The sequence below is a fragment of the Jaculus jaculus genome, chromosome 13, assembly GCF_020740685.1.
Source record: "Jaculus jaculus isolate mJacJac1 chromosome 13, mJacJac1.mat.Y.cur, whole genome shotgun sequence".
Taxonomy (NCBI): domain Eukaryota; kingdom Metazoa; phylum Chordata; class Mammalia; order Rodentia; family Dipodidae; genus Jaculus; species Jaculus jaculus.
Window position 1 is genome coordinate 18,165,736 of NC_059114.1, and position 21,438 is coordinate 18,187,173.

Genomic DNA, 21,438 nt, shown 5'->3' on the forward strand with positions numbered 1-21,438 from the left:
TACATGATATGATGGACATGTTATTTACTAAATGTGCATAGAATGCACTGTGTATATGACATAACATGCATGTGGCATAAGGTGCACATGGAGTGACATGTGTATAACATGGCATGCATATGATGCAGCGTGCATATCATATGACATGCATGTGACATAAGATGCAGATGATACAAGGTGCTTATGGTGTGGCATGCATAAGATGTAACCTGCATGACGGAAGGTGAACACATGTGTCATGCGTGTGCTGTCAGGTGCAGATGACATGCTGCTGCTCACAGTAACTCACCTTTCTTCCACCTTCTTCCTGTTTCTCTGTTCCTCTCTTCTGCCTCAGGAGGGAACCTCTCCAAGCAAGACTGGATCATCCAGTGGCCCACCACCGAGACGGGCAAGGAGAACAACCCCGTGTGCACCCAGGAGTCCACGCCATGGCTCCGCACCCACCTCTCCCAGAGCCCCAGGGTGCCGTCTAAGTGTGCCCAGCATTACTGTCACAGCAGCCCCATGCCCGGGGCCCCTGTGTACACCCACGTGGACAGGCTCACTGTGGACGCTTACTCGGGCTTGTGCCCTCCACCGCCCTTGGAGTCGGGCCACCGGTCCCTGCCTCCATCCCCCAGGCAGCGGCATGCGGTCCGCACCCCGCCCCGCACGCCAAATATAGTTACCACCGTGACCCCTCCTGGCACGCCACCCATGAGGAGGAAGAACAAACTGAAGCCCCCGGGGACCCCCCCGCCCTCCTCCCGCAAGCTGATCCACCTGATCCCCGGATTCACAGCACTGCACCGGAGCAAGTCGCACGAGTTCCAGCTTGGGACCCGCGTGGACGAGGCCCACACGCCCAAGTGAGTGTGCAGGGTGGCGGCGTGGGCATGGGTGGCGCCGGGGACAAGAGCCTGTGCTTCTAGCTCTAGCTGGGGGCCAGGTGGCTTTGCATGGAGTGCCGTGAGAAAGTGAACGGACTCTCCCACGATTGGCCGTTTTTGGAACGATGAGTTAATATTCTCAAGAATGGGTTGGGTAACCGAGGCATGGGTCTATATCTGACCCGTGGCCCGTTGTTGTCAGTGAGACACTGGAACACACCCTTGCCCATTCCTTGTGCGGTGTCCATGGCTGCTGGACCAATGGCAGGATACAGTGTGGCCGGTAAAGCCAAAAATACTTCCTGTCTGGCCCTTTGCAGGAAACGTATGCTGACCTTTGCAGAGTTCAACCCAGTGCTGTTCCTAGAAATAGGTGCGAGCTAACTACAGGCCTCGAAGTGTGTGGAAATGGTATTAAAGTGAATTTTACCAAAGAAGTGACATTCATCCTTATGGCATTTAAACTGCTAAGTAAAAGTATCATTTTTTAATATGAAGCCAATGTAAATATTATCATTAAGATGTTCTCCGTTTTCTAGGAGCCATGTGAAACACGGTGTGTATTCCACCCCCAAGGCTCAGGCCAGCCGAGGGTGGAAGGAAGCGCGGTCAGGGAGTTCACAGCAGGCATTGTGCCAGGCGATGGAGATGACACCTGAAGAGATTAGGCAGGCTGCAGTGGTAGTCAAAAACTTTCAAAAGGTAGAGACAACTTGAGTGTCCAAGTGTCTGTCAGCAGGTGACTGAAGGAAACAGGGCATGGTCCAGCCATATGGGACAGGGCCACTCAGCCTTGGAAAGGGACAGGGTTCTGACGCGCACTGCAGCAAAGGCGAACTTGACAACGGGGTGCCGAGGGAAAGAAGCCACACACAGAAACACAGATATTATATGACCCACTGGGAGAAGGACCTGCAGGATCCAGTCTGTAGAGACAGAAAGAAGGGTGCTTTGGGGCCAGGTTAGCGCAAGGAGAAATGGGGAGCTACTATTTAATGGGTATAGAGTTTGAGGCGATGAACAGGCTGTGTGTGGGGGGTGGGTGATGATCATTATACAATTATGCAAATGTACTTAGTGCCCCTGAATTTACACTCAGAAAGGATTAAAACAGTAAACGGCACCATTCTATTTTGCCCCAGTGCAAACAAAACACACAGGATCGTGTAAGCCAGGAGTTGCCACAGTTTTCCTGTAGATGATAAAGCTTTTTGGCTCTGAGGTCCAAAAGCAACCTTAGACAGGTAAACAGTGGGAGTAACTGCATTCCAGTGAGACTTTATTCACAGGAACAGGCGCCGGGCCGGATGGGGCTGTGGTGTGCTGTGAGCCCCAGTGATCCCCCCTTCTGAGGTGCCGTGAAGGTGAAGGTGGGATCTTAAGAAGATTGTTCCCCCACCCGGGGAAGCCAGTAGCTTGGAGACACGGTACTTGTTTGGTCGCTGTGAAGCTGAAGGGGCAAGAAGCTCTTCTGGTTGGAGTTGGGGTTGATGGCCTTGGTTCTGTGACAGCTACAGAGCTTGAGGTGAGCATGTGGGCGAGCCTCAGGAAGATGTGGGCTAAAGAGTGCTAAGATGGGGAAGTGGAGGGCCTGGAGAGATGGCTTAGTGGCTAAGATAGTTGACTGTGAATCCTAAGGACCGAGGTTCAGTTCTCTAGTACTCACGCAGGCCAGAGAGTGAGAGGAGGCTGGGGCTGTTCTATTCCTTCCCTAGTGTACTGTGAAGCGATTTCCCCCATCAGTAGATGGAGTCTCTGGTTGCATCATCTTTGTCTGCATGGTAGAGGTCTAGTGAAAGAAAGAGGCCACCTTTTGGTTTTCCAGTGCTGGCCTGCCCTGGAGACCTGAGAGATTTGCTCTCTCTACACACGTGGAATTGTCTGCTTCCTCGAGGTCTTCCGCTCACTCACCCACCTCACTGGTTTTGGGAATTCCACAGGACTCTGGAGGATTAAGCTGTTGCCCATGGTCAATTCACTGTCCAGATTAGGGAGCTTCCTCAAGGAAGGTGGGTCCATGGTCCACCTCCAGGGATGGTAGGATTCTCTGCCAAGCAGGTGGCAAGGGAGAGCAGCCTTGTGGGTAATTTGGAGACATAGGCAATGCCACGGGACCCACTGGCTGAGGACAGTGCCTCAAGATTCACCAGGATGTCAGGGTATTTAGCCTTTGGATATAAACGAACTGTCCAAGACAAGTTGTAGTTTGATCAGTGGTAAAACACTTGGCTAGCATGCATGAGAGTCTGGCTTCTGTTCCCAGCACAAGAAAACAAAGAAATTCTGAGACAGTGTGAGCAGATATTAGTTGTGAGCAGGGAGCTGCCAGAAGGTTCTAATAGGGGAATCATTCAGGGTTGACTTCTCATTATTGAGCTGGTGACAGCGGGCCCTGTTCCTGCCAGGAAGTGGCCTTGGGGGCCTTGGCTTTGACCTTTTACATCTGTGGACCAAAGGGTTCGGAATGCATTCATGTGTTCAAATGTGAGGTTATGACCCATTAGTGAATGGTGATATCCTTTGAATGGGCTGTGATCAACATTTGAGAGATGGAATAAGGTATATTGAGAGGTATTACATGGTGGATGTACCAGTGTTCCTTTGTGAAGCATTCATATAAACACACATGCATATATACCAGCTATATACTTTTTCTGTTTTTTTTTTTTTTTGTTTTTGTTTTTGTTTTTGAGGTAGGATCTCACTGTAGCCCAGACTGACTTGGAATTCACTCTGTAGCCTCAGGGTGCCTTTGAACTCATGGTGATCGTCTTACCTCTGCCTCCTGAGCGTTGGTACTTGGGGAAAAAAAATCTTGGATTTTTGCAATATTTAGTAGTACCCCATAAAATTTAGAGATATACATAATATAGAATATAATACATAAAATATGACATTAAATTTTTAATGATAATTTGATGCCTGTGCGCAGTATTCAATGGTCGGGTTGGAGTAGTAGACATTTGCAACTTAAACATTTTTTTGGGGGGGGTGAGGTAGGGTTTCACTCTAGTCCAAATTAACCTGGAATTTACTATGAAGTCTCATGGTGGCCTTGAACTCAAGGTGATCCTTCCACCTCTACCTCCAGAGTGCTGGGATTAAAGGCATGCACCAACACTCCTGGCCATATCTTAAATGTTTTTAAACTTTTTTTTGTTTGTTTTTGTTTTTCAAGGTAGGGTCTCACTCTAGCCCAGGCTGACCTGGAATTCACTATATAGTCTCAGGGCAACCTTGAACTCATGGTGATCTTCCTACCTCTACTTCCTGAGTGCTGGGATTAAAGGTGTGTGCCACCACACCCAACTAACATTTTAAAACATTTTATAATGATATATGTTTCAAGTTATGGACTCAACCTAGATGCCATCCATGGATGAAGAAAATGAGGTGTGTAGGTATGTTGTCACTGCATGTTACATATCGATATATGTTGCATGAAATATTATTCTGCCATAAAAGAATTTTTTTAATCTGCAGTAGAATACAGTATTAATATCTCACTGGGGGAGGAGTAAGGATATAGTTCAGTTGGTAGAGTACCTGCCTAGCTTTCAGGAATCCCAAGGTTTGATCCCCCACCCTAGCATAAAACTGGGCCTAATGGTACACACCTATCATCTCAGCACTTGAGTGGTAGATGCAGGATAATCAGAAGTTCAAGGTAATCCTCGGTTATGTAGCCAGTTTGAAGCCATGCTGGCACATGCAAGACCTTCTTTAAAGCAAAAGAAATCACTTAGGGTTGGGGGAAAAAAATTGAGCAAGTGTCCTCATGAAGAAAGAATGAAGACCTTGGCTAGACAGATTATATAATAAATAAGACTTCAGGAGGATTCTTTTTGTCTGTTTTAGAAAACTGATTATGTGCAGGCATTTAAACCAGTGTCACACACCTACAGATCATCGTGTTCATTACAACAAGGGATGGAAGTGTGTTTAAAGACAGGAGATGTGTTGGTGTGTGGACAACAGACTATTCGCTCTGGCAGGAGGAAGGCTCCTCTCTGCCCACCCAACAGACCCTTGCAGGTCCAAGTTCATGCTCATCAGAGTGAACCGAGAGGAGGGGGCTGCTGCCAAGGCCTCTTCCATACTTAGGGGACGGGGACCCTTGGAATGACTCAGGGCTCCCTTAGGGGACATGTCCGATTAGTGTCCCAAAGCTGGCATCCCAGCTCCCAGGCTCCTCCTGAGAACATCCAGTCCACATGCACTCCACCAACCAGAGCCAGTTTCCTTGAGAGCTGGGTGGTCTGATAACCAGGAGCCATGGAGGAAGGCAGCTCAAGGTCAAATTCATCTCCAGGCAGGCAGGTTCACATTGCTGGCAGAATTCACCTGACCAACAGAAGCTTGTGGGGACAACAGGGTTATTTTGGCTGACAGACTCAAGGGGAAGCTCCATGATGGCGGGGGAAAATGACGGCATGAGCAGAGGGGTGGACATCACCTCCTGGCCAACATCAGGTGGACAACAGTGGCAGGAGAGTGTGCCAAACACTGGCAAGGGGACACTGGCTATAACACCCATAAGCCTGCCCCCAACAATACACCGCCTCCAGGAGGCGTTAATTACCAAATCTCTGTCAGCTGGGAACCTAGCATTCAGAACATCGAAGTTTATGGGGGACACCTGAATCACACCCCCACAGTTACCGTCTGCCAACTGCTCTGTACTTGTTGCTACTTCATAATCCTCTTCCTTCCTTCCTTCCTTCTTTCCTTTTCCCTTTCTTCCTTCTTTCTCTCCCTGTCTTCCTCCCCTTCTTTTCTTTCTTCTTTCTCTTTCTTCCCTTCTTCCTCCTCCTCCTCCCTTATCCCCCTCTCCTTCTCTCCATTCTTTTTTCCTTTCTTCTTTCTTCCCCCCTGTGGCATTAAAGAATCAAACCAAAGGCCCAGAACATGCTAAGTAATTACTGTGTCACTGAATTTCTTTACTTTCAATCAGCAATGTCTTTAATTTGGAGAACAATACAATAATAAGTCCATCATATAATTACTTCTCATAAGATGTATGCTTCTGAGACTTTGCGTTAAGTATTGTTATTACTCCACATAAGGAGGTTCCAGGTCCCAGCTTCCTGCTTAACCGCCGATAATAGTCTCATCCTAGGTGCCAGGCCCTGAATTCTTCTTTGAGTAAAACAAGACATATTGTTCAGGCATAAAATTAATACTGTCAGGTGGATCAATGTGAAAATTAGATTTGGAAGTAGAGAAAAGAAACTTACAAGTTTGCCACCGCTACCCCAGGCTCTCTGAGTCCTTGCCGGCAAGGTGACTATGAGGCCAGTGCAACTGCACATTCGTTCTCTGGTGCCGCAACTGGAAACCAGAGTCGCACCCGTGCTGGGCAAACACCATCCTGAAGCGTCACCCTCAGCCCCACCATGCAGCTAGGGATGGTGCCTCTGTCCCCGCTCTTTGGTGAGCAAAGCTCTCTGCCAGGTCCTGGGCCCACTGGAAACAGAGGTCTAGGTGGAAAGCACGGAGCAGCTTGTGTCTGGTTCCCGCGGTGAGCCCCACTTTTCTTCCCCTCCAGGCGTGGGAAACGTGGCGTGGCCGAGAAAGTCTTGTAGGTCTGCCAGCCATGAGCATGGGGCCCAGCTCAGTGCTGATACACGGAACATTTTTCCCTCTGAGTTCAAGGAGGGAGGAACCTCACAGTTGCCAAATGCACACCGTGACCCTGCCACTCCGCATAATGTAAAGGTCATGGATTCTCTACAGCAACCAGGAGAGCTAGAGGTTATTGCATCCAAAATGCTCAGAACCAAGCCGGGCGTGGTGGCGCACGCCTTTAATCCCAGCACTAGGGAGGCAGAGGTAGGAGGATTGCTATGAGTTCAAGGCCACCCTGAGACTACATAGTGAATTCCAGGTCAGCCTGGGTTAGAGTGAGACCCTACCTTGAAAAACCAAAAGACAAAACAAAATGCTCAGGACCAGAAGTGTTTCAGATTTCTAAGTTTTCAAGATTATTTTATATACATGTGCATACATGTGTGTGTATGTGCACGTGTGTGTGGGTGGGGGGGGGTAAATGTGTGTGTGTAGCTCAGAAACAACCCCGTGTTATTCTCCGGAATGCCACCCACATCCTTCTGAGACAGGGTCTCTCGCTGGCCTGGAGCTCACCAATCAGGCTAGATTGGCCGGCCAGCGAGCTCCAGGGATCCTCCTGTCTCTGCCATCCCAGTGCTGGGATGACAATGTGTGTTACCACAACTGGCATCTTTCATAGATACTGGGTATTGAACACAAGTATTTATGCTTGTGAGGCAAGCATGTGACCCGCTGAGCCACATTTCCTCAGACCCATTTACTTTCATGTAAGCAGAGAGATACAGAGAGGATGGGCACACCAGGGCCTCTAGGCACTGCAAACGAACTCCAGATGCCTGTGCCACTTTGTGCATCTGCCTGTACGTGGACACTGGGGAATTGAACCAGGTTTGTTAGAAACCTGTCATCCACATATCCAACCAGCAGTCCCTATGTCCATTAGTCCACCTAGCCACTCATCCATCCATTTATCCATCCGTCCACCCACCATCTTTCCATCTGTATTTCGTCAGAGCCAACACAAGTAAGCTTCCGATGCAGTACCCCTCACATCTTCGGTGTGCACCCCCTGCAGTCAAGAGCATTTCCATCAACGAGGACAGTATAATTTTATTTTTTTTTTGAGGTAGGGTCTCACTCTAGTCTAGGCTGACCTGGTTTTCACTCTGTATTCTCAGGGTGGCCTCAAACTCATGGCGATCCTTCTACCTCTGCCTCCTGAGTGCTGGGATTAAAGGTGTGCTTCACCACACCCAGCTACAGTATAATTCTTGAGGTCAGAAATTCACGTAGGCAGCACACATCATCTGTTCTCCAACCCTATTCAAGTTTCCGTTGTTCCAGTGATGTTCCTCACAGCCAGTGAAAAACCCAGGTCATCCATGCACAGCCCACAGTTACCTCAACCTCTTCTGTCTTACCTGAAACGTCCCATGATTTGTAGACCATTTCTTGACTTTGGTCAGTCCGAGTTTTCCTTATGCCTAGATCCAAGCTGTACAATTTTTAGTAAGGACACAACAGAAATGCTCAAAAGTATTTAGTGAGTTGGAGGCTAGTCTGAGTTATATACTGATATACTCTTTAAAAAAAAAAACCATAAAACAAAGGCTGGAGAGATGGCTTAGCGGTTAAGCACTTCTGTGAAGCCTAAGGACCCCGGTTCGAGGCTCGATTCCCCAGGACCCACGTTAGCCAGATGCACAAGGGGGCACACATGTCTGGAGTTTGTTTGCAATGGCTGGAGGTCCTGGACAACCATTCTCTCTCTCTGCCTTTCTCTCTATCTGTCACTCTCAAATAAATAAATAAAAATAAAAACAAAAAAATTAAAGTAAAATAAGACAAGTGTGCTATAGAGATGGCTAGTGGTTAAGGCACTTGCTTGCAAAGCCTGATGGCCTGGGTTCAGTACCCTGGTACACATATAAAGCCAGATGCCCAAAGTGCCACATGCATCTGGAGTTCATTTGCAGTGGTAGGAGGCCCTGGTGCACCCATTCTCTTGCTCTCTCTCTCTCTGTCTTTCTCTCTGTACTTGCAAATAAATCAAAACTATTTAAAACAAAACAAAAACACTACCCTCTCCGCACTTCTTAGCTGGTGTTATAAACCCTGTGGGTTTATAATGCTGTGATTGTCTTAGGGAAGCAGTTTCCCCAGATCACCCTGTTACTTAAGCAAACCAAGAGTGGGATGAGAGGTTTGATTGGCACCCATATCCGGAATACACAATTATCGTTATTGTTGTGAACATGATCAAAGGCAGAGCCTTGGCCTGAGTCTCGGGATGGAGGCTCTGAGGAATAAGAGTTCCACTGCGTGCAGAGTACCCCAGGGACTGCAATTGTCAGCAGAATTCACGGGTCCTTTTTATCTTTCTCTGTAGTAATCAGGTTGAGGTTTCGCTTGTCCCTCCTTTCTCCCTGCTTTGCCACTGGCAGGCGCCAGCCTTCTGGGAGGGGATTCCACTTGCTTACCAGATTAAAAGCCCCAAATGTGTTCATTCCCAAGTGTAGTCCCATTGCAGAGAGAGAGGGGGGCGAGGGAGAGGAAGAGGGAAAGGGAGAGAGGGAGAGGCTCTGCTCCCTCTCTGTTGGGTATTTGACCTCTTGAGTAGGCTTTGAAATGAAACTTTTACTGTGGTAGATGGGGAGACATCAGAATTCCTTCCAAGGGCAACACCTCTCCCATGTACGTCTCCCAGATGGCGGGTTGAGTTACGGAGGGCAGCTGCTTAGAACTTGGGTTTGAGATCATGGGTGGGGGACACTAGGGTGAAACAGAACAGTCACATTGGGGTAGGTAGGATCAAATCTGGGAACAGCTGAGGTCCCAAAAATGTTCCCCAAGAAACTGGAGGGTGTGATGGTGAAATGATTAAAAAGCCAAGGGTGAAGCCGGGCGTGGTGGCGCACGCCTTTAATCCCAGCACTCGGGAAGCAGAGGTAGGATTGCCGTGAGTTCGAGGCCAGCCTGAGACTACAGAGTTAATTCCAGGTCAGCCTGGGCTAGAGTGAGACCCTACCTAGAAAAACCAAAGAATAGAAATAAAAATAAAGCCAAGGGTGCAGTTTCAGCATGCCAGGTACAATGTAGCCACAAAACAACTCTGAGACCTTCCTTATGGAGGGCACGCTGAGGCAACCTACTGGCCTGGGGGCAATCCTAGGGTGATATCAGGCCTAGAAGACATATATGTATGTGTATGTATCTATCTCTATCTCTCTCTCTCTCTCTCTCTCTCTCTCTCTCTCTCTGTCTCTGTCTCTGTCTCTGTCTCTGTCTCTATCTCTATCTCTATCTCTATCTCTATCTCTATCTCTATCTCTATCTCTATGGTTGTTGTTGCTGCTGTGATATAATTCCCCGTGAAAAACAGCTGAAAGAAGGAAGGGGGTGCTGGTTGATGGTTTGAGGGTACAGTACATCGTGGCGGGGGGGGCGTGGTGATAGGAGCGTGAGGTATCTGGTCACGTTGTATCCACTGTCCGGAAGTAGAAAGAGGTGACGGCTGTGCTCAGATTGCTCTATCCTCTTTGTTCAGTCGGGACCCCCGCCTGTGAGATGAGGGTATTATTCTTATTTGGGGGTAACTGGCTCTAGAAACTTCCTCACAGACCTGCCCAGAGGCTTGTCTCCTAAGTGATTCTAGATATTGTCAAGTTGATGGTGGAAATTAATCATATAGTCTTTGGTGCTTGGGGCTCATTCATAAACAAATGGATATGTCACACTTTTTTTTTTTAAAGCCCCACCTGTCAGTGAAACTTCCCTCTCTGTCCCCTTGGGTTGGGTTTGGGAGCAGCTCTTCAGGAGGTATTTTGGGGCGCCTTTGTTCACTGAACAGACCATGCCTGTTTATTCCAGAGAAATTATGACCCTGTGAAGCCTCCTGACAAAGTAGTTGCCAAGATGCGCTAGTTGAACTCTGTATGGTGGCATTTCTGGGCTCTCAGGCCCTGCATAAAGATACTTACTTACTCAGGGCTGGAGAGATGGGCTGGACGGCCAAGGTGCTTGTCTGCAAAGCCTAATGACCTGGGATTCGCTTCCCCAGGGCCCGTGTATACTCCAAAGTGGGGCACGCATATTGGAGTTCATTTGCAGTGGGCCTGGCATGCCCATTCTCTCTCTCCCTCTCTCTCTTTCTCTCACCCCTTGCAAATAAATAAATAGAATATTTTTAAAAAATCATAAAGAAAAAGCCAGGCATGGTGGCGCACGTCTTTAATCCCAGCACTCGGGAAGCAGAGGTAAGAGGTTCACACAAGTTCGAGGCCACCCTGAGACAACATAGTGAATCGCAGGTCAGCCTGGGATAGAGCAAGACCCTACTTCAAGAAAGAAAAAAACATGGGGTAGAGAGATGGCTTACTGGTTAAGGCACCTGCCTGCCTTAACCTTGCATCAGTTTGATTCCCCAGGACCCATGTAAGCCAGATGCACAAGGTGGTGATTGCACCTGGAGTTTGTTGGCAGTGGCTGGAAGTCCTGGCACACACATTCTCTCTCCTCCCCTCTTTCTCTCTCTCAAATAAATAAAATAAATAAACTTTTTTTTAAAGTTATAAAGATAAGAAATAACAAACTTAAGGAGTTCAGTATCTAGACAGTAGTTATAACTCTCGACAGACTGTAAATAGTAGCTACTACTCAGTAGAGAATGGCTTGGGTGGGGAAGGGGAAAGACTAGGGATGAGCAAACCCATATGAATATCATCTAGGGCATTTTTGGGAGCCTCAACTAGCTTCTCATAGGAATATCATCCAACATGGACGCCAGGGAGCAAATGCGTGAGGCTTTAGGCAGTGCCATGGACTCCGTTGCATTTATTCCACTCTACTATTGAAAGCAAAAGCAGTCAGGGGCGGTAAGCAAATGATGGATGTGGCAGTGTTCCAATAAAGCTTTATTTGTAAACACGAGTGGTGGGCTGGATTTGGTCTTGTGGCTTGAAGATTGCCGGCTCCTGGTCTAAGAGGAGAGTTCATCAGTAAGGAGATGAGAATGTATCCAAGTAGGAGAGTGGCTGAGACAAAAGCCTGGAGCTAAGGCTGGCTTGGGAATTGGCCATAATGTGTGCATGTGCTATGAGGTGACAAGGGAAGATTCAGCAGGAGCTCTGGGACTCTTCCAGATGTATCAGGAGGGAGCCCCGTGTAGGGACTGTAGGTGGTGCGGATGGCGTGACGTGTCATGCGTCCTTTGTTTTGGCCTTTAAGCCTCTGTCCAGCTGCTCTGAATGATTTCCTTCCTCGGTGCTGTTAATTAATTCTTGCAGGTGTGCCCTGAACCTTTCCGGACACTGCTGAGTGTGGCTTTGGTGACACACAGCTGAGCAGAAGTCAGTGGGAGGCACTGCCGTCTGCTTCTGGTGGCCGATGGCAGAGAAGGGAGGCCCAAGACCTTCTCCCAACACCGGTCACCTCCCGCATGCCCTACCTCCCACGGCCAGGCCGCAGCTCCCAGTAGGCCTGGTTAGGTCTCTGCCATTTAAACTGAACATGGCCAGGCTCTGGTTGGTGGTAATGAGCTCTGCACCCTGCTTCTGTTCCCTGCAGGCTGGAAGTTATTTATTAACTGAAATTAATAGAGGAAAAATAAAAAACCTTAACAACCCTCTAGGCCTCCAGCAAGCTGCCCCCTTGCACCATCTCCAGGCTTCCGGAAGCTTGGGAAAAGCAGGTGAAGTTAATTTTCCACAGTGCCCCAAAATGGTTTTCAGGAAGCAGATGTCAAATTGTCCCTTCCAGTCCCCATAGTGTTTGGGGGACCATCTTTATTTTTTATTAAATATTTTAATTTATTTATTTCAGAGAGACAGAGAAAGAGGTGGTTGGGTGGGGGCGGAGAGAGAGAGAATGGGCACACCAGGGCCTCTAGCCACGGCACATAACTTCCATACACATGCCACCTTGTGCATGGCTTACGTGGGTCCTGGGGAATTGAACCTGAGTCCTTGAGCTTGGCAGGCAAGCACCTTAACCATGAAGCCATCTCTCCAGCCAAGGGGCCATATTTTTAACATGAGAAAGGGGGCTTTTCTGTACCCACCCTCTGACTCCCCCAGTCCAAGGTGCAGCTGTTACCTCATGGACCCAGGCTTTAATCCTCTAGCTAGGGGTGGGATGTGATTGGGGTGGAGAAGGAACTGTGGTATCTTGGTGTGGGGGCCGGGATTTCATTTCAACGTGTGGAAGTGATAGAAAGGTTCGTGATGTGTGAGGTGCACGTTCTTATTCTTTCATCCTCTGTCTCACAGGGAGGCTGTGAGGACCCAGAGAGCTCTGTGGACAGTGACTCGTGGGGAAGTCAGGAGGAACATTGTGGTTGTGGTTTCCCTCATGTCAGACTGGGCCCCTCCCCTTTCTACCTGCAAATTCTAATTAGGCAAACTACAGCGCAAATGACAATCACAAAGATGGGCGGCGTTGACCGAGCCCTCCCCACGTGCCGTAGTAACAATCTGCATCGCCCCGAGCACGAGGTGGGCTTATCGCCATCCCTGTTGTTGCAAGGGTTCACGTCTCCTCACACAGAGACGAACCCGAGGGCCAAATTTGGCCCTCCCCTCTGCTCTTTGAAATAAAGTTTTATTGGCACACAGTCCCGCCTGCTCATTTGCATGTCGTGTCTGGCTGTGTTTGTGCTACCATGGCAAAGTGGGGCGCTGCGGGTCTGGGAGCCCGAACTGCTTACCCGTGGGAAGGTGCTTGCAGGGGGACATACTCGCTGACAAGGGGCAAGTGGGCTGCACGCTGGGTTAGGCTATCGCTCCGGTTCTGGTTCTGCCCTTAGGCACTGGTTCTTGCTGGGAGCCGTAGGTTCCTTCTGGCCCCAAGTTCTCTGCGAGCAGGCCTTTGTTTTAGCACCTCTCTCTCTTTGCTTAGCCCCGCGTTAGATACCTAGTTGAAGACTCTCCCGGGAGCTGTGAGTGAGGGAAACGACTCAGTGAGGGATCCTGTTCCCAAATCCCTGTAAGGCACGTACACCTCCATTGATGGCACCTGTCACTTCCTGTCCCATCTTTTTTTTTTTTTTTAAATGGGTGAGAGAGAGGGAAAGAGAGAGAGAGAGTGAGCGAGCATTGGTGTGCCAGGGCCTCTAGTCACTGCAGTCGAATTCCAGACACGTGCGCCCCCTTGTGCTCATATGCGACCTTGCATGCTTGCGTCACTGTGCGTCTAGCTTATGTGCTAGAGACCTGGAGAGTCAAACATGATCTCTTAGGCTTCATAGGCAAACACTTTAGCTGCTAAACCATCTCTCCAGCCTTTCCTTTCCTTTCCCATCTTTAAAATATATATTTATTTTAGAAGGAGAGAGAGAGAGACAGATAGAATGGGCACTCCAGGGTCTCCAGCCACTGCAAACTAACTCCAGATGCATGCGCCCCCTAGTGCATCTGGCTTACATGGGTCCTGGAGAGTCGAACCGGGATCCTTTGGCTTTGCAGGCGAACACCGTAATCGCTAAGCCCTCTCTCCAGCACTCCTTTCCCATCTTGATCCTTCTGGCTGGGGGCCTATGGAAGGGAGCAGCTGGAAGCATTCTTTTTTTGAAGTATTCTAATATTTTATTTATTTATTTGAGAGAGAGAAAGAAGCAGGGAGGGATGGAGAGAACTGGTGCGCCACGGCCTCCAGCCATTGCGTATGAACTCCAGATACATGTGTCACTTTGTGCATCTGGCTAACATGGGTGCTGGGAAGTCAAACCTGGGTCCTTTGTCTTCACCAGCAGGTTCCCTAACCATTGAGATATCTCTTCAGCCCCCTTATCGTTCTTTCAGCAGATCTGGAGTTGTCCTGGCTTGGGCTTGGGAGTCAGATGTTGCTAACACATGGCTGTAGTAGACATCCATTTTATGATGATACTGTTTATAATGATATGTCTTTATAATGATACTGGGATTAGAGTTCCTCTGCCAACACACCAGTGTGATAGGAGAAGTTTGGAACGTCCCTGGATTCTTGTCTTAAGAATTCAAGGAACTGACTCCCACAGACTAGAGGTTCAAGCGTATAGGTTTTATTAGATCATAGCTAGAACTTAAGAGAAGGAAGGAAAAGTTCATACCCACTCTTGGGCATGAGCTGGGTTCCCAGAAATGAGGAAGCCCAGGACGTAAGGAAGAAATGCTGGGCTCTTGCCCAAGGAGGCAGGAGGGTGTTTGAGAAGTCTACCTAGAGAGCAGGAAGGTGAAAGTATAGAGCGTTCCTGCCCACGAGAAGGCGGGAGCTGGGTAAAACCCCTCTAAAGTCCCACGTCTTCTGTAGGCTTTGAATGGCGCCTGGAAAGACCATCCACAACGCCAGGCTCGGCTTTACTCCTTCCAGGAATCTTAATTCTAGGAAAGGAGGACTCTTCCCCAGGGAGGGACTCAGGCTGAGTTCAAGGAAAAGTAAATCTGGGGACAAGATATGAGCAGAAGCCAGATGCTTCTCTGACCTTTAGCAAAGTGGAGACCGCAAGGACAGGCTTCAGGACATTCCTAGCTTTTAGTTAGGGGTGTAGGCTGTCACCCTAAACTGCCTCAGTAAGGCCTGTCACCAACACTTGATGTGAATTCACAAGGCCCTTCCATAAAACCACCAGGATAGTTATATGGACCGGATGAGCTTGCCATAAATCACTGTTGGGTTCTGGGGAAAGGTGCATGTGTCACCCTACAAATAAGGCTGTAGATGCTATACAAAGGCTGGTAAAAACTAACATCCCTGCTTAGCAGCTTCCTTTTCAGTACCTGACCAGACCTTTCCACTCTCATTGTGAATGCTGTCCCCCTAAGCAATGCTTTGAAGTGGGTGGGTGAGGGAGTGGCACATCACAAAAGGAAATTAGCATGTCTCATTCCTAACATGCATGTCCTTTCTCCATTTTCCCATGATCCTGTGCTGTGTCTAGAGCCCAGGTAAGGAGCAACTACCGACTCAGACAGCTCTGCACACTCATAAGCAGTCGCTGGGCATGGCTGGGCCCTGGGTCAGGGCAGCATAGAGACCTAAGTCTGCCACTTTCCTGCCCAGACCGTCTGCGCCTGTGGCTTTGTTAACGGGGTGCCCGGGGGTCCAGGAAAGTCCTTCAACCCCAAACCCTAGGTTCATTTCTAATTTTAATCAAAGAACTGAATTAAAAAAAAAGAAGACTGAGAAGGATAATTATTAAATTATTATATTTACCGAGGGAAGTGCAGTCAAGGAAAGGCCCTCATGTGGTTAGAGATCCCACATGGAGGGCCTGGAAAAAAAAAAAAAAAACCGTAGAAAGAAAAGAGAAAAGAAAGTTTAAGGAGCTCATATGGGGAGCTGAATGGGATGAAAGAGCCCATGTGGAGAGTAAGGGCTAGGGGGAATCTCCCTGCTGGCCCTGGGCCTGGGCCAAGCCAGCCCAGGCCCAGAGAGGCGAAAACTCACCCACAGCTGGAAGTTCCCAGGTGGTCAGAGAGCCTGCCCTTGCAAAGGTATTTATAACCTTATAGTGGAGGGCCGTCTTCCGGCCCAGGTGAACCAGAGGAACAGCTGGTTGGTCAGGGCTAGGGGCAGTCTCAGGAAGAGGCTAGCCCTGACACCAAGTTCCAGGGATAAACTTGACCAACTCCAAATATTTAAATCCTATGAACGACCTCCCACCCAGAAGGGGTCCTGGCTGTTTGTGGAAAAACAGGTCTAGGGAACTAGACAAGAGATAAGAAGTCAGATCATCTTTGATTTCTAGTGAGTGCAGACTTTCTTACAGGGATCCAGTCACCCTAACTGTCACCCCCCCCTCCCCCTCAGCTTGCTGGGCCCCAGGCCTGAGCGTCACAGAAGATGAGAGCTCAGGACAGACGGGGCAGCAAAGCCATTATTATCCATGCTTGGCCGTGCAGGCGGATCTCCCAGGATGCTCAAGCAGCCGCTGTACTGTTCTGAACCGTTCTCAGTTGTCCACTTAAGTTTTCGAGAATCTTCCTGATGCGCGAGGAGGCTGGGGACTCTTGGAGCCGCAGGGGCCTCTCAGAAGTTAATGTTCCGTTCCGGGTCGTGATGGACAGCAGCTGGGATGTCTGCTGGGGCCAATTTGCTGTGAGCCGCCCTGCAAGCTTGGCCTCCGGTGAGGAATTTGGGTTTACTTAGCCATGGCAAGTGCAAGCGAATCAAAATGACGAAACTCCCTGGCGTGTCTATCTCTGGGTCTCCCCCCCCCCACATAACTCTTGTGTTCTTCCTCTTTTCCCTTGGGTGTATGAAATAGGAATCCACCTGCTATTTCTCTTGTTTCGTGGCTTCTTATTTACAGTTTAAGAAAATAAGGCCCTTTCTTGTAATTAAAAAATAAAACCACAGGTTTTAAGTTCAGTGGTGTTTTCTGTTGAGATAGGCTTTCACTCCAGTCCAGGCTGACCTGGAATTCACTATGTAGTCCCCAGGGTGAACTCATAGCGACCCCCTCACCGCTGCCGGGAGTCAAGGCGTGCCCCACCACACACATCCCAATGGGTTTGGATAAGCATGTGGCCACCTGGTATTCACCACTTCCTTCAAGGTCTAGAACTCATCTCATCCGCCCTCAGAAGTTCTTCTGAGGCTGAGGAGAGGGCTCAGTGGATAAGATGTGAGTGTGAGACGTGGATTTTGGATCCTCAGCCCCCACGTGAAGGTCCTCGGGTGGAAGTCTACCTGTCTTCTCAGCCCTTGGGTGGCCGAGGCAGGGGCTTCCTGGAACTTGCTGGCTGGCTAATTTAGGGGAATCGGTGAGCCCTGGGGTCGGTGAGAACCCCTGTTTCAGTCAGTAAGGTGGAGAGTAACTGAAGGAAGATACTGATGTTCTTTGGGCCACGTGCAGCCATGTTCTTCACCCCTGCATAGACATATGCAGAAAGAAGGAAAGGAAGGAAGGAAGGGAGGAAGAAAAGGGCTGGAGGGATGGCTTAGCGGTTAAGGCACTTGCCTGCAAAGCCAAAGGACCCAGGTTTGATTCCCCAGGGCCCATGTCAGCCAGATGCACAAGGTGGCACATACATCTGGAGTTCGTTTGCAGCAGCTGGAAGCCCTGGCACACCCACTCTTCTCTCTGCCTCTTTCTGTCAAATAAATAAAATAAATAAAAATAAAATATCAAAAAAGAAAGAAAGGAAGGAAGGAAAGAAAAGAGAGTTCCGTATTCTTCTCTCCAGTCCTCTCCCCCACCCTGAAGACAATTGGTTTTATTGATGTCGCATGGCTTTGATCTCTTCTTACTTTGTCATAAATGGAGGCATGGAGTCCTTGCCCTTTGATGTCTGACTTCTTTCAGGAAAGCTTTACTCAGCATGTTTTCATTGGGATTCACCCCGGGCTGTACCAGGTTTCCTTGTGTTGCTACCTTGCTGTGTGTAACTTACAGTGAAGTTTTCTCGGGTGGGGCTTACTGCCCTGGCTGTATCCATTCTCATGGGGTTAGTTTCCCAAGACCAGTAAACAAAGTATCACAAACTTCAACAAACACTAAAACTTTCTCCTCTTACAAGCTCTCTAGGCTAAAAGTGTTGGCTGAGCTGTTAGCCCTCTGAAAGGTATAGAAAAAAAATCCTTTCTTATCTCCCTTTAAAAAAAATTTCATTTATTTGCAAGAAGAGAGAGGGAGAGAGAGAGAGAGAGAGAGAGAGAGAGAGAGAGAGAGAGAGAGACGGAGACAGAGAGAGACAGAGACAGAGAGACAGAGAGAGAGAAAGAATGGGTGCCCCTAAGGCCTCTAGCCATTGCAAACAAACTCCAGATGCATGTGCCACTCTGTACATCTGGCTTTACGTGGGCACTGGAGAATCAACCCCAGGTCACTCATTAAGCTTTGCAGGCAAGTGCCTTAACCACTGAACAATCTCTCCAGCCCTCAATGTGACTTTTCCATCCAAGTCTTTTGCGTACATGTGTATTTTTTGCATGTGTATGTGTGGATGCCATGTGTATCAGTTACTAATTGCTCAGACCAAATACCTAGCAGAGAGCTGTTTAAGGCAGGAAAGGGTGTATTCCAGCTTGTAGTTGTGAGTGAAACATCTCCTCACAACGGGGAAGAAATGGGGGCAGAGGTAGGAGGCCAGCTGTTCACAGTGTAGTCAGAGATAGGGAACGGAGAATGAACAGGAAATTGGCTAGCCGATGAAACCTCAAGGCCTTCCCCCTAGTGAGCCATTTCCTCCAGCAAGGCTCTACCTCCTCAGGCAATACAACTTTCCCAGACAGCCCCACTAGCTGGAGACCACGTGTTCAAACACGAGTCTGTTTGATATGTTACATTCAGATCACAAGTGTGCACGTGTCTGGTGTATGTGTGTGGGTGCATATGGGGGTCCATAGGTGTGTGGACACACATGCACATGTGTGTATGTATGTGAATGCATATATGAGTGTGTGTGTATGTGGGGGCCGGAGGTCAACATCAGATGTCTTTCTCATCACATTCTACCTAGGGTCTTTCACTGAACCGAGAACTCACTGAGTTGGCGAGACTCGCTGGACAGTGAGCCCCAGGGTTTCCAAGACTCTGCCTCCCCAGTGCTGGGATTCCGGGGCACACAAGCGTACCTATCCTTTTATGTGGGTGCTGGGGATTGAACTCAGGTCCCAAATGCTTTACTTCTGTGCTATCTCCCTAGCCCTAAGTTGTTTGCTTTTTAATTACGTGCTGTTGGTTCTTTTTTATTTCTTCTTTTTTTTTTTTAGGCAGGGTCTCACTCTAGCCCAAGCTGACCTGGAAATCACTATGGAGTCTCAGCGTGGCCTCGAACTCATGGCGATCCTCCTACCTCTGCCTCCGAGTGCTGGGATTAGAGGGGTGCGCCACCACGCCCGGCTCATGCGTTGGTCTTTGGTCAGCATACATATGTGCTGTCGCTTTTTCCCCCAGTCAGTAGCTTTCCTTCCATGAGCACGTTCCTGTAACGAATTGTCTTTTAAAGAGCTGCGGTCTCCAATCTAGTGGAGTCTATAATTTATGCTTCCTTCTGTCAGACATCATGCCTTTTGTGTCCCAAGAAGTCTCCCAAGCCTGATGTGGTCAAGATATTTTTCTAAAAGCTTAGCTTGTTTTAGTTTCTGTGATGGCTCTGTGCCAAAGCTCACGCCCACATTAGCCAATGATGGAGAGGCAGAGGAGAGGTTCAGCTGAGAGGACCCAGTTGTTCCAGAACTACTTGTTGGAAAGCCCTTACACATCTCACTAAGGTATCTGGTATCTTTGTCAAATAGCGATTGGCCAGACATCTGTGGGTGTCTTTCCAGAGTCTTCTGTCCACGCAGCTATCTGCATACTGACGTGCAAGACTATGCTGTCTTGCTTCCTCATGTCTTTCTGATCCCTAGACTCTTGATCTATCATTTCTCGTTCCTTTTCTCATTCTCTCTTTCTCTGAGCTTGGGGTAAGTGCAGATCCGGCTTCTCCTGATAGCTCTTACATAACCTCAGCACACTGTCTAAGTCAGGACGTCAACACTGGGAAAATACTGTTGGTGCAGATATAGAGCTTACTTGAATTTCACTAGTTTCTATGCATTATTACCTGAGCTTTCAAAAATAAGCACTTTATCATGTAAAAGATAACATGCAGTATGAAAGAAAACTTTTGAGTGGCAAGGGTCTGGGTTTGAAGCCCAGCTTTTCTTTTTATTTGTTTGTTTGTTTATTTGAGAGAGAGAAAGAGGCAGAGAGGGAGAAAGGGGGAGAGAAAGAGAGGGAGAGAATGGGTACACCAGGGCCTCTTAGCCACTGCGAACAAACTCCAGACACATGCGCCACCTTGTACATTTGGCTGATGTGGGTAACTGGGGAATCAAACCTGGGTCCTTAGGCTTTGCAGGCAAGCACCTTAAGTGCTAAGCCATCTCTTTTCACTTATCTGTGAGGCTGAGGACAAACTCACTCACTCAACCTTTCTGAGCTTTAGTTTCTTTCAGTTTCTCTTTCTGTGAAGTAGGCATAATGGCATCTGCCTCATGGGGTTATTTTGCCCTCTCCTTACTTTTGTCATGTGTGTGTGTGAGTGTGTGTGTGTGTGTGTGTGTGTGAGAGAGAGAGAGAGAGAGAGAGAGAAAGAATTGACTTAAACCAGATACAAAGCATCCCTCTATTTTTCCTAACCAGCCTTCACTTAACACCACAGTCAGTAGTCATTTGCCCCAACAAGGTTCTAGCTGAGCAGATTGGTTAAGATTCATTCCCTACACCCCGCCCTTGCCAGGGACTCTAGCGCCCTCTTGTGATGGCTCCCTCTCTCCCACCCCTCACCTTCCCAGAATCCACAGGAAAAGGTCATGCTCCTTCTCTGATGAATGACTCAAAAAGCCAGGGCTGAGCTCGTGCGCTGCCATCCCCACCGGGGATCAAAAAACACCCCTCCTCTCTGTTGATGTCTCCTGGTTATTCCTGGCATGCTTTCACATCAGGGTGGTGATGCGGGCCACGTCCTGGCACCGCAGACAGATCACCTAATCTGCCCGGAATGGGTCACGGAACACCCAGGAGCCTGGATTTGCGTGGGTGGGGTGGGACAGGTGGAGGGTTCCGAGGCTATTTTTTTGCTGACAATCTGGCTATCAGCAACAAAGCACCTCACGGTATCTCAGACCCAACGGGGAGGATGGCACAGCTGTGGCATCACTCTTTAGGGAAAGCCCCATTTTGTGTTTGTGTATGGCATCCCAGAGAGCCTGGTATCAAAGGGCCATTGCTACCTATTTCCAGGTAGAGTGTGAAAGATACACAAGAAATCCTAGCCCCCTTCCCCTCCCCCCGCCAAAGCATGCTATATGTTAAAAAGTGTGTAGAAATAAATGGTATGACCAGGTTTCAAGGCACGACTGTAAAACCTGTACACAACCGAACTTGGGGTTTTCTTGGTATTTCTGCAAGTCCCTCAATGTGAGAAAGATACACTGAACACCATTTCACACAATTTCAAAGAAAAAAAAAAAAACCCAATTAGTTTCCCCTTGAAACAATAATCCTAGCGTTCTGCTACATACCTTCTGT

The 21,438-nt window shown here is 48.6% G+C and overlaps 1 protein-coding gene across 3 annotated transcripts in view; it reads left to right on the top strand.

The window, feature by feature from the left end:
* Ksr2 (kinase suppressor of ras 2) overlaps positions 1 to 21,438 on the top strand; it is a 456,389-nt gene that overhangs the window by 173,178 nt on the left and 261,773 nt on the right. For all 3 annotated transcript variants that reach the window (XM_045132847.1, XM_045132849.1, XM_045132848.1), the window contains exon 4: positions 338 to 851. In XM_045132847.1, the coding sequence (XP_044988782.1) occupies positions 338 to 851 (514 nt within the window). The remainder of the gene's footprint in view (positions 1 to 337; positions 852 to 21,438) is intronic.